The sequence below is a fragment of the Neophocaena asiaeorientalis genome, unplaced genomic scaffold (assembly GCF_003031525.2).
Source record: "Neophocaena asiaeorientalis asiaeorientalis breed wild unplaced genomic scaffold, Neophocaena_asiaeorientalis_V1.1 scaffold249, whole genome shotgun sequence".
NCBI classification, from domain to species: domain Eukaryota; kingdom Metazoa; phylum Chordata; class Mammalia; order Artiodactyla; family Phocoenidae; genus Neophocaena; species Neophocaena asiaeorientalis.
This window is the reverse complement of record NW_020172625.1, coordinates 4,118,476-4,131,320: the sequence shown is the minus strand read 5'-3', so window position 1 is coordinate 4,131,320 and position 12,845 is coordinate 4,118,476. Positions and strand designations below refer to the sequence as shown.

The following is a 12,845-nucleotide window of genomic DNA, read 5'->3' as shown; positions in this document are numbered from 1 at the left end:
TTTCAAAATATGCTACACAAAGGTTTTACAGTAAGTGAGAAACAACCTCGTAGACCAGAAGTGCTCCAAGGCCAAAAATTCACAAGACTCTTACTTGCGGGTGCCCAAGGCAATGAAAAAGCCCACTGAGCATTCTTGGGGGAGAAATTTACCACCCATTCTTGTGCATCAAGAGAAAAGCAACCATATTTAGTTTTCTTAAAAGAATAAGCAACAATTGTTTCCATTTTTACTTCAAGTGCTAGTAGAATTTAACAATGGGTATTCTATGTATGTTTAAGTGACTTGGAAAAAAGGATTGTTTATAGATTTCACAATAATTCTTTCAGATGTTATCATTCTTAAGTTTCCATTTCATGAGAAATTACCTTTGATTTATACTCCACTTGTATTCTTTTAGTGGCACTTTGATAATAATAACAGCAGTATTTATTAAGCATCTACCGTGTAGCAGGCACAACAGTAGATACTATAGCAGACATGATACCAATGCAAAAACTCTGAAGTAACTACCTCAGGTCACAGAGTTAGGAAGCAAATACAATCAGACCCTTACCTTTTCTACTCTTCTGAGCTATCACATTGTACCTTGAATGTGTAACTGTCTCATTCTCATTTATTTTACTATAAGGCAGTGAGTTCCTTGGGCTAAGAAATTGTGCCAGAATCATCTTTAATATCTGCCTCCACCAACCCACTCAACACTTAGCTTGAAACCCTGCACAGAGCCCTCAGTAAAACTTGGGAGGGTGAGTGGATAAATAAAGCTTGGACAAGTTCCTGGAAGTATAGGTAACCTGTAAGGGAGCCACAACAGAGCCATTATGTTCCAGAAGATCCCGCAAGACAAATTCAAACGTGTGTAATTACCTGTGACTTAGAATAGCAAAATGGAGTCCAGCTGGGAAGCAATCCTAGCCTTTTATGCCAACACCAACAGCTACTACCACCTGCAGAGCCTTGCAATCACTCTGGCTTTCTCTGCATTCCCACCAGCGCTTGCAGCTTACTCAGGATGGGAAAGCAGCAACCTTGGTTTCAGATCAAGCGCTGTGTCACTTGTGCAAATCCATCCATCTGCCCTGGACTCCCTTTCTGGGATCCCTTCCTGCTTCTCCCTTCCCACGTGGGGTAGGACCCTCAGATGCTCCTCTCCGCTCCCTTCCCAGGACCCTGTTTTCCCACTGGGCTCTGATGCGGGTTTGTCTTCTGAGGTCCTTGTACACACCTGCTCTTCTCTGCAATGTACTCACCACCCACCAACCCCTCTTCACCCTGTCTGGGGCTTTCTGGCCTGCTCTACGTTGACCCTGGTGATCTGTGTGGGGTTGTTTTGTTTTCTGCGTGCTTCTGTTGAGGCTACTTCGTTAAAAAAAAAATTTTCTCTGTATACTCTGTTCTCTTTGCTTGTTATAAAAATAAAACACGTTAATAAAAGTACAAGCAATACAGAAATTGTTGGGTGGGGGCTAGTGGTGCGATAGATAACACATCTGACTATGGATCAGAAGATGCCAGAAATTGTTCAGGGAAACAGCAGAAATCACCAATGCCTCTCTCACTCATTTTTGTTTGATACGTAGTTTTCTTTCTATACTCATGGGCACAAACATACTTTTTTTTTCCCAGAAAGTGTGATTAATCTCTGTCTTCTGCATGTTCTGTACCTACTGTTCTACAATGTGCTTCCACCTAATAACACAGCATGGGCTTCTTTTCATCTCAGTGAATATAAACCCTGCTCGTTTTTAAAAATAGCCCTAGAGTATTCGGTTTTACTGATGTCTTTTAGTTTATCAGTCCCATAGCAATGGAAATTTAGTTTTATTCTATTTTATGGGTTGTTGTTCCTTATAAAGACTTTGCTGCAATAAGTATCCCTGTAAAGGTGTCTTATCTCTTTTGTGCACATATTGCTACAGGTTACCTTTCTAGCAATGGAATGCTGGGTCAGAGGGTCTAAGCACTGAAAGGCTTTATGAGCATTTTTGCCCTTGAATATATCACACCAAAATATCTGAGAGTACCTATTTGCTCACACTATTAAAACCACTGGCGGGACTTCTCTGGTTGTACAGTGGTTAAGAATCCGCCTGCCAACGCAGGGGGCATGGTTTCGAGCCCTGGTCCCGGAAGATCCCACATGCACGGAGCAACTAAGCCCATGCGCCACAACTACTGAGCCTGCACGCCACAACTACTGAGCCCGCGTGCCACAACTACTGAAGCCCGTGCGCCACAACTACTGAAGCCCACGCATCTAGAGCCCATGCTCCGCAACAAGAGAAGCCACCACAATGAGAAGCCCATGTACCGCAACAAAGAATAGCCCCCGCTTGCCACAACTAGAGAAAGCCCCTGTGCAGCAGTGAAGACCCAATGCAGCCAAAAATTTTAAAAATCAATAAATTTATTAAAAAAACAACACTGGAGGTTATCAAAGTTTTTAATTGTTGAAAATTTAGGGTGAAACTTCTCTCTTTGTTGTTTTAATGTATATTAAATTATTAAAGAAGGTGAGAATTATTAAGTGTTTATTGGTTATTTATATTTCTCTTACTGACAGGGAGGCACCTGATAAATCCTTTGCCTATTGTGGTCCTTACTGATTTTTTGGAGTTCTTTATACAGAACTTTGTCATGTACTGCAATTATTTTCCTGCCTTGTGCTTAGTTTTTGAATTTGTGATTTTTCCCAAATAGAAATATATTTTTATATAGTTGAATCTATCAGTTTTTGTCTGTATGCTTTTTGATTGTTGTATCATAGTAAGAAAGGACACGACACTCCTACCTTAAAAGTATGTATACATGTACACAAACATTTTCCTACAGTTTACTTTTAAAAACAGCATTATTATTCATTTTGGCATAGAAGTTTGAGGCTGGCACATGTAAATCAGTGAAGTTAGAACACACCCTCTCACCATACACAAATATAAACTCAAAATGGCTTAAAGACTTAAACATAAGACATGACACCATAAAACTCCTAGAAGAGAACATAGGCAAAACATTCTGTGACATAAGTCATACCAATGTTTTCTTAGGTCAGTCCCCCAAGGCAGTAGAAATAAAAGCAAACAAATGGGGCCTAATCAGACTTACAAGCTTCTGCACAACAAAGGAAACCATAAACAAAAGACAACCTATAGAATGAGAGAAGACATTTGCAAATAATGCAAGGGCTTAATTTCCAAAATATACAAACAGCTCATACAGCTCAACAACCAAAACACGAACAACCCAATCCACAAATGGGCAGAAGACCTAAATAGACATTTCTCCAAAGAAGACATACAGATGGCCAACAAACACATGAAAGGATGCTCAACATCACTAATCATTAGAGAAATGCAAATCAAAACTACAATGAGGTATCACCTCACACCAGTCAGAATGGCCATCATTAAAAAATCTACAAACAGTAAATGCTTGAGAGGGTTTGGAGAAAAGGGAACCCTCCTACACTGTTGGTGGGAATGTAAGTTGGTGCAGCCACTGTGGAAAACAGTACGGAGGTTCCTCAGAAAACTAAAAATTGAGTTGCCATATGATCCAGCAATCTCATTCCTGGGCATATATCCAGACAAAACTGTAATTCAAAAAGATACATGCACCCCTATGTTTATAGCAGCACTATTCACTATAGCCAAGACATAGAAATAACCTAAACGTCCATCAACAGATGAATGGATAAAGAAGATGTGGTACATATATACAATGGAATACTACTCAGCCATAAAAAAGAATGAAATAATACCATTTGCAGCAACATGGATGTACCCGAAGATTCTCATACTAAGTGAAGTAAGTCAGAAAGAGAAATTCAAATACCATATGATATCACCTATATGTGGAATCTTAAATATGACACAATGAAACTATCTGTGAAACAGAAACAGAATCACGGACATAGAGAACAGACTGGTGGTTGCCAAGGGGGAGAGGGGTCGGGGGAGGGATGGAGTGGGAGTTTGGGATTAGCAGATGCAAACTATGATATATAGGATGGATCAACAACAAGGTCATACTGTACAGCACAGAGAACTATATTCAATATCCTGTGATAAACCATAATGGAAAAGAATATAAAAAAAAGAATGTATATATCTATGTATAACTGAATCACTTTGCTGTACAGCAGTAATTAACACAACATTGGAAATCAACTATACTTCAATAAAAAGAAGCTCGAGGCTGGACCTTTCTATCAAATGTTACTCCTAATGTTTCAGAGAAAGCATGGCCAAGTTGGTATGTCTCCTCCTTTTCCCACCTCTTCTGACTGATATAAATGAAATAAAGTTATATAAGAGCTAGGTGTTCAGTACATTGTCTTAAGGTGTTCAATTCTGGAAGTCAACAATCTAAGCTAGTAGGAAGTAAAAGTAGCTTTATTTTACTCCCTTTAATTAATGGATCTTCCCAAACTTAATAATAATTCTGGGACTTCCCTGGTGGCGCAGTGGTTGAGAATCCGCCTGCCAATGCAGGGAACACAGGTTCAATCCCTGGTCTGGGAAGATCCCACATGCTGTGGAGCACCTAAGCCCGTGCACCACTACTACTGAGCCTGCGCTCTAGAGCCCGCAAGCCACAACTACTGAAGCCCGCACGCCACAACCACTGAAGCCCGTGCGCCCTATAGCCTGTGGGCCACAACTCCTAAGCCCACGCACTGCAACTATTAAGCCCATGTGCCGCAATAGCTGAGCCCGCGTGACTAGAGCCCGAGCTCCACAACAAGAGAAGCCACCGCAATGAGAAGCCCGCCCACCGCGAGGAAGAGCAGCTCCCGCTTGCCGCAACTAGAGAAAGACCACGTGCAGCAATGAAGACCCAACGCAGCCAGAAATAAAATAAAAAATTAAATTAAATTTTAAAGATATGAGAAAACTACTTTAAAAAAAAATTCTTCTGCTACAACTATAAATTACCGTCCTCCCATTGCTATCATTTTCTCACTATTTGCAAAATTTTCTGGTCTCATTTAACTCTCTATCCCCAGGCCCTCCAAATTTAATGTTTGGTCTCATGCTCTCTTCACTAAGAAATGCTTGATTTTCTTTGTCTCCTTTTCTGAATAACAGGCTTTTCTCCCTGGCGACTGTTGAAATCAATTAAGCCTTGGTACACAGGGGAGAAGTCAACTTGAACATTTTCTTTTGCCTTTGGTGAGATGATTTAGTACACAGGCTCCTGAATATCCTGTGCTAACAGATCACAGTGGAGAGTCCACTGTTGGTGATCATACAGACTAACAGAAGATGTGGCCATGAGGCCAGCTGTGGCCTCCAGTAGGGACATACATCTGTAAAGGGGACTAGCTTTCTATGTTGTGATCTTGCACTGATAATGGGAACAGTCTGAAAATGCCTTAAAAGACATTCATTATGTTTGAACTTTTTTTTTTTTTTTTAAGCCAAAGAGCCTCTTTATTTGTATTAAATGTTAGAAATCACTCCCAGAAGAAAATGAGGTTAGGTATTATTCATGACATATTTGATCACTAACATTAGGCATAATTTAATCCTGAACATGCTATGTATTAATCTCGACTATTGATTTAGAGAACATTAGGTTGAATGTAACTAATTTAATTTGTAGGAGGAGTGCTTTCTAAATGACAGTCATCATTCAAGACATGTTTAGTATTATGCTAAATACCCAGAGATTTATAAACTAGCTTTTAACTTTCATTCCTAATATACCTTTCATCTCTCCCTTTTATGTTACTTAGTATCCAATGTGGATTCAGGTTTGTTTGAGCCTGAAGTATATATAGTTTTGGGGGGAGGGAGCTTTTTAAGGAAAATACTCTTTTCTTTTTTTTTTTTCTTCAAACTTTTACAAAAGCATATAATGATGTGAACATATTTCTAGGGACCCTTCCTGATAGAATGAAGCTTAAGTTCAGCTTCATCTTTTGCCAGTATCACAAACTGAGAAAATTCTTCACTTTTTTCCTGTTGAAGTATAGTTCAGTACAGTTGGAAAGAGCATAGCCGGGGTTCAAACATGGGCTTTCTCCATCTTCTTTGCTATTGTTAGAGTCCTAGGTACGTCTTAGTCCCAGGCAGCAAGAGTAACTTGCTCAATGGTCTTCCCACTTCCATTTTTTCATACACTCCGCCCCCCGGGTTTGCACTTTTACTTGTTAGAGGAAAGACATCCTGTACCCAGCTAAGAAAGTCTTTAAAGTTCTTCAGGTGACAACAGGTACGTAGTTAATTTGAATGTGAAAACTCAGCATACAGAAATACAAGGAAAACATCATCCTTTCATACCACATTATCATTATGGCATAAGGTTGCTTGTGGGTAAAACGGAATAAGCCTTAACACTTGACTAGTTAATATGCAGAGTTAAAACAGGGAATTGATTTTATAAGCTGGTTGCCTGTAGGCTGTGAAAATAATGGAAGACTGCAGATAAGGAAGTTACATGAAGTGACTATCTGATTATGTGGAAAAAATGTTAGGGCATCTTATTCACATAGGAAACTGTCTGTCATTAGGGGTTAGTTTTAGAAAAGATAGCTTAAACGAGGTCACTAAACATCGCTTAGCCTAGGAAGAAAAAATATAAGAGCGCATAAGTGTTTCTTATAATGTCCTTATCAGAAATATTCAGGCTAAAATTCTCTATCATTTTTCCATTTCCCTTATGAAATGGCTTTGCTGAGACCTGAATTACGGTAAAAATAACTCTGCGGTTGGTTTGGAAAACAGAAATAGGTCATCATCAATTTTCTGACCTTTGGATATTTTTAAGTTTATAGGATTAGTATAATAAAGTATTAAAAGAAAAAAAAAGCTCAGATCTCCCTTAATATGAAAGACTGGCCTGTTAAATCCTTCACTATCTACATATTTCTGATATCTTTGGCACTTCTGAATATCAAAGGAAGTCAAGCCTTAATTATGCCGGTGCTTTGAACGATATTTGGACACAATTATTCAAGAAAATAGCTTGGGAGGGAAGACTAATTTAACATCTTTTGATAGTGAGCTTCAGAAATTTTCCATAAGCAAAATCACACTGTGGGCAAATAACCTGGCAGCAGTGTTTGGTGATCATCAAATGAATAAAACAGGCAAATGGTGTAAACATCCTTCAGGCACTTGAGAAATTAAGGGCCCTCAAGTCACCGGAAAATGGCTGGATAAAAGGGAATGTAAATGTGAGGATGGGTCACCAGGCTTGACTTCAGGTGCGCTAGCCTAACCTAGTAAAAGATCCTCCTATTCACTGTCAGTATATTTATGGAGAGAGCGTGGCCCAGGAGTCGGGGACAACAACTCAGGTTCTGAATGCTGGCTCTGACGTTTACTGGCTATGTGACCTTAGGTGAACTGCTTAACCTCTGGGGGTAACATAATACCCATTCATAGATTTGACGTGAGCATTAATATAGTTAATATTTATAATGCACCTAGCACAGATCCTGGCACACAGTAAGCACTGTGAAAAGTGTTCATTAAATAAAATTAATTACTGACCGAACACTCTTGAAAGCCTGTGCCTTAAAAACTCCAATTTTGTTTAGAATGTATATGCCTAGTTCAGAATGCTCACACAACAAACAAGAAAACCATGCAGCTTTCCAAACATTCATTTCGTACTTTGGGACGCTAATGTATTCTCTCTTTATAGTCAGTTATCTATATCTGCATGTTTATAAAATATAGCTATTCAGAGGCACTTGGTGTTTTCAATGTTTAATGTTGTTTTTAAAACAGTGTCTGAACATACATCTTTCATATGAAACTCAAGGTGGACTTAAAATTCAACTTACATTAAAATTCTCTCCTTTGAGTTTAAGACCTAAAAGCAGGGTTGTGGCTGTTAATCTGGTTCTTTCAGCATAACTGTGTCGACTAAATAAAAAGAACTGTGTCGGCAAGTGGCAGCTTTAATTACCAGTTTGCTCAGCCACCGCCACTTTGCTTGACAGTTTTACTATTTATAATAAGAAAAGGTTCAGATGTGGTGTGACACAGCTCTCCAGGGCAACAGGGAAGTACAGGGGGAGGAGAGGGAGGGGCGAGCAGGGTCCTGCCACAGCTGTCTTCTCTGGGATTTTAAGTTAATGCTTGATTCTTACACTTGAAGATCTATTAGCAGAAGAAGGGCTGGGAGAGCTGGGGTCAGCTGGAAAGGATGGAGTAGCTGGGGAAGAGTGACTGAGATGGCAGAAAAGAATATGAATTCAAGACCTTTCACCTCCTATTTGTGTATTTCAACCTACAGGGTCAAATATCCTGATAACTATAAAAATCCAAGAACATGATAAAAATGCAATGTAAAATCTCTACTTAAACATGATCATCTGTAATACAAGTAGTTTAGCCACTTCCTGTTTTCTTAGCTTGAGGAAATAAAGCTTTACACTCTGTGAAGGCAGGGTCTGAATCTATGCTGGTTGTGGTTATAGCCCTGGTTGCTGAATGACTATTGGTTGACTTAAGTAATTTGATGATGAAAGTAATTTGAGGATGACTCTCCTAATTTCATAACTGTGTTCTTCTATGAAAGAAACTGCTGAAATCAGTATAGCTCTAAATAAGTCAGGGCATCATTCAATTGTGGTATTTCTTTTTTAATCATTTTCAAAGTATATCAAAGCAGTAGCTGTAGCCAGGATTCTCTTACTTTCAAATTCAAATACTACAAAGTCAGCGAATGCCACCCTGTAAAACTGAAACTACATGATGCCATTTTTTAAAGCAAGTGCTTTGTATATGTATATATTTCCTAAACGCAATTTCATTGAGCAAGAGAAAGAACTAAAATAAGACTGGTAATCATATCAGGAGTGCCAGTGTTTGATCCAGCAGCTTTTAATTTTCTCCCGTTTTTTTTTTTTTTTTGCAGTACACAGGCCTCTCACTGTTGTGGCCTCTCCCGCTGCAGAGCGCAGGCTCAGCGGCCATGGCTCACGAGACCAGCCGCTCCGCGGCATGTGGGACCTTCCCGGACTGGGACACGAACCCGTGTCCCCTGCATCGGCAGGCGGACTCTCAACCACTGCGCCACCAGGGAGGCCCCAATTTTCTTCCTTTTTATTTTTCCCCCAGCACACCCTGTCCCATCCCTCCTTCCTTCCTGCTTTATTGGGGATATAGCACTAAACATAAGAAAGTCCCTGACCTTGTGGAGCAGACATTCTAGTGGGAAGAGAAAGAAAATAGAGATGCAAGCAAATAGTTAAATGATATGATTTCAATTAGTGTGACACATGGAAAATAAAGTGAATACTGGGATAGAGAGTGACTAGGTGGTGGTGTGGGGAATGCCTTTGATTACAGAGGTCAGGGAAGGCCTCTGAGAAGATGACATCTGATTAAGATCTGAATAAAGAGAAGGAGCCACCCAGGTAGGATCTGTGGGCAAGAACATTCCAGACAGTGGGAGCTTGTACAGAGAAACTGGTAAGCTCTAATTTTTCCACCTCTAATTTTATCTTCCAGATTAAATTCTCTTTCTCTGCAAACCCAGTCCCAATTTTCTTATAACACAGCATGTAACATGGCCCTACATGTAATACTTATAACACAGCATGTAACATGGCCCTACAACCCCAGCCAAGCACAAGGCCTGGCATAAAGTAGGGGTTTAACAAAGGAGTGATGGCTATGTATGACCTCTGTGAGCCATACCTGTTCTGTCAAGCTCTAAACCGTCCATCATGTCCACCTATGACCTGAGATACAAACAGAAGCTTCTAGAAATCACAGAAAGGAGCCACCAGCAACACAACGAGAGGTTTGTTCCTAAAGCCACTTAGATGACATTAGATAAGATTAGATAATCTTTCACTTTTCACTTAACTTTGGCCTTGCCAACTTGGCAACTTACCATGCCCAGTGTACTCAAAAGAGTCTGCTTCATCAGGGGTATCGAGTTCATCCACATTGATATCAATTTCATCTGGACTGTCCAAGTTATCATCAGAGAGAACAGACCCTTCACTTTGATCCAGAGACAGATTGATATTTGGGGCTGTGAGTTTGATTCTCTGAGGATGACTGCCATTAAGATCCAGAGAATTAGGAGGTTCTAAAGAGATCAAGAGCAACATTATTAGACCATACACATGGCTGCCAACAGTGGGTGTGAGCCCCAGTGAAAAACAATTTTAAGGCCCTTTCAGCAAAGACACACCTGCTAAAAGTCCTCGTGTGGGATTTAGACCCCACTCTTGGCCAGCAGGCCTCAGTACTGGCTCACCCCGGCTACATCAGCCCTGGCCATGCAGAAATAGGAAGTGGGAGCAGAGATCTAGTTTTTAGAACTGCCCTGTTCAGGTCTGAGAACTTGACATTGATATACTACTGAATCAAAGTTTTTATGATGCATATTACTTAAGAAAAACAGTTAAGCTTTACACATAACTTATAGTGATTCATGTAGACTTTATTCCTCTGAAACGGAGGATACAAACTTTATCTGTAATGTTTACAGACACTCCCCAAATACGTCTCTTTAGTTCCTGACAACTCTGTTGTGAACTTTCTTTGGCTGGTTTTTTTTTTTTTTGTAATAAAACTGAGGTACCCTCCCAGATTACATTCCTTGATCAAGCACTCGTTACTTCTTATGCCAATACTGCTTGACGTCGGTTCCTGTACCGTAGTGATAGTTTCCTCGTGTAAGGCTCATGGAATTAGCTCCCACTCTTTCACTGTTAATATGCATCTTGCTGTTCAAGAGCCTTTCACTTAACAGAAGCAGAGCTGGAGAAGTCATTTTTAACCAAGTTGATCCCAACTAAACAATGTTAGAGAGATACCTTAACAAAAAAATTTCAGGATTCCCTATCACAAAATGTTTTGAAGGCCATCTGGTATACCCACCAATTCTGGAATTCTAACTCTAGTCTTGTCTCTTGTCCTAAGGAAGTTCACACTGTTTCTTTGTCATTAAGATTGTTTTTTTTCTGTATAGACAACACCTAAACTGTGTTCCATGTAATGTTTTTACGTATTACTTGAAAAAATGTTTCTATTGATCCGTCAGTTTGTAAAACATTGGGTTTCCATATTACAGGGATTCTCAGAGCTGTGCTGCCCGAAAGAAATTTTTTGTGATGGTAGAAATGTTACGTATATAACATTTTTGGGGGTTTTTTGGCCACGCCACGTGGCTTGTGGGATCTTAGTTCCCCGACCAGGGATCGAACCTGGGCCCCCTGCAGCGGAAGTGCAGATTTCTAACCACTGGACTGCCAGGGAATTCCCACAATTCACTTTTTTTAATAAAAAGTGAATTGTGGACCTTGAAGAGTGGAGCAGACGTATGGTGGCTACCGTGCTTATTTGGCCATAGAACACTTAAGAATAGTTATGTCACATGATTAGTACTTTGAAGAATGCACTTTAAATACTTGGACAGAAATAAAAAATTGACTCCTTTCTCAATTCTAGGCTTGACTGATAATGTCAGGGTTCAGGATCTTGGTATGATCCTGTAGCTGGTACAGTGCAAAGGAGTGAACCTAGTACAGAGTGAGAGTCATATAGGTTGCAACTGAAATTTTTAAATTCCTTTTTGTATATGCCTTGGGTTGTAAAGCGTAGTTTGGGGTTTTTTGTTTGTTTTTCTTTTTTAATAATCAGGATACTGAGCATCCTTAATATTAAATCGCTAATTTTAAATATTCTCACACTTAAGTATAAATTAGGTGAACTTAGATGTTAGAATTTGGTATTATGATAAACAGCAGCCAGTTATCACAGGAACTGAAAACACTGGCAGATCCAGGCATGGCCCAGGAAATAAAGGGTGGCCCACACTAGGTGATGATTCAAGTCAACTCTGAAATTAACCACATCAAGCCTAACACCTTCCTCACACAGATTTTTTTCCTCTCTTCACTTTTATCACTGATATCACAAGTTGGATGCACAGGAAATGGTTCTCTCACTGAATAATGAACACGTTTGGATATAGAACACTGCTGAAGAAAATGAATGAACGCTTTCTCACCAGGCCTCATGTCTGCAGCACTGGGACTCAGCATTCCCTCCTCAAAGGGGATGTCCATTCCCACATCCTCTAACAGTAATCTGAAAAAACAAACACACAAACACAAAGCAAAGAGTGTAAAAAAATGTGTGGGATTTAATTTTCTTTGAAAAGGAAACCCAGAGATTCCAGGATGGCATTTTCAATAAACCAACCAAGTATGTGTACTGAATCCATTGTAAGTGGCCCTAAATTAGAATACAGACTTTCTGCAGTTACTGTGAATGAGAACCATGGACTCGGATTTTATTCTGTGTACAGAGCGAGTCACTTCTTCTGCCAGTTTTCATAAGTAAACACACCTCAAGAAATTCAGAAACAGGAGAAGCAAATAACTAATAAAATATACTTAAGGGGACATTTAATTTTTTTTTTCAACAAGGGATACAATATATATGCTTTGGAGTAAGTACAGACCTGACTTTGTATATATCTCTTCCTGTAAATTTGAGCATATTACCTAAACTGCTGTGGGCAGAGGAAAGGATACTCTGTCGATCTCTGTTTCTAAAACAGGGATATACCACCTACCTCACTGAGTTGTTGAAAGATTAAGCAATGAATGTAAAGTGCCTAACATTCCTGAGAAGGTGCCAACTGATGTTATTTTCCTTCCTTCTTTGAATATTTAAAGATTCATTGTGAATTATAAGTTGGTGAAGATGGTTCTGGTCATGAGTTACCATCTCTTCTCTCTAATCAGTGTTGAACCCGGGACTGTTGAACCCAGGACTTACCCACTTGGTAAGACTAGTGGAAGGGAACAGACAAATACTGGAGGAAACTGTGGCAAATCTATATGCTCTTGTAGG

At 39.7% G+C, this 12,845-nt stretch overlaps 1 protein-coding gene across 1 annotated transcript in view; it reads right to left on the bottom strand.

Moving 5' to 3' along the window:
* LOC112395614 (protein prune homolog 2) overlaps positions 1–12,637 on the bottom strand; it is a 50,486-nt gene extending 37,849 nt beyond the window's left edge. The window contains exons 1-2 of the mRNA XM_024738927.1: positions 11,995–12,637; positions 9,865–10,065 (exon numbers count right to left, since the gene is read on the bottom strand). Coding sequence (XP_024594695.1) covers positions 9,865–10,065; positions 11,995–12,052 — 259 coding nt within the window. The 5' untranslated portion in view covers positions 12,053–12,637. The remainder of the gene's footprint in view (positions 1–9,864; positions 10,066–11,994) is intronic.
* Positions 12,638–12,845: the final 208 nt, after the last annotated feature.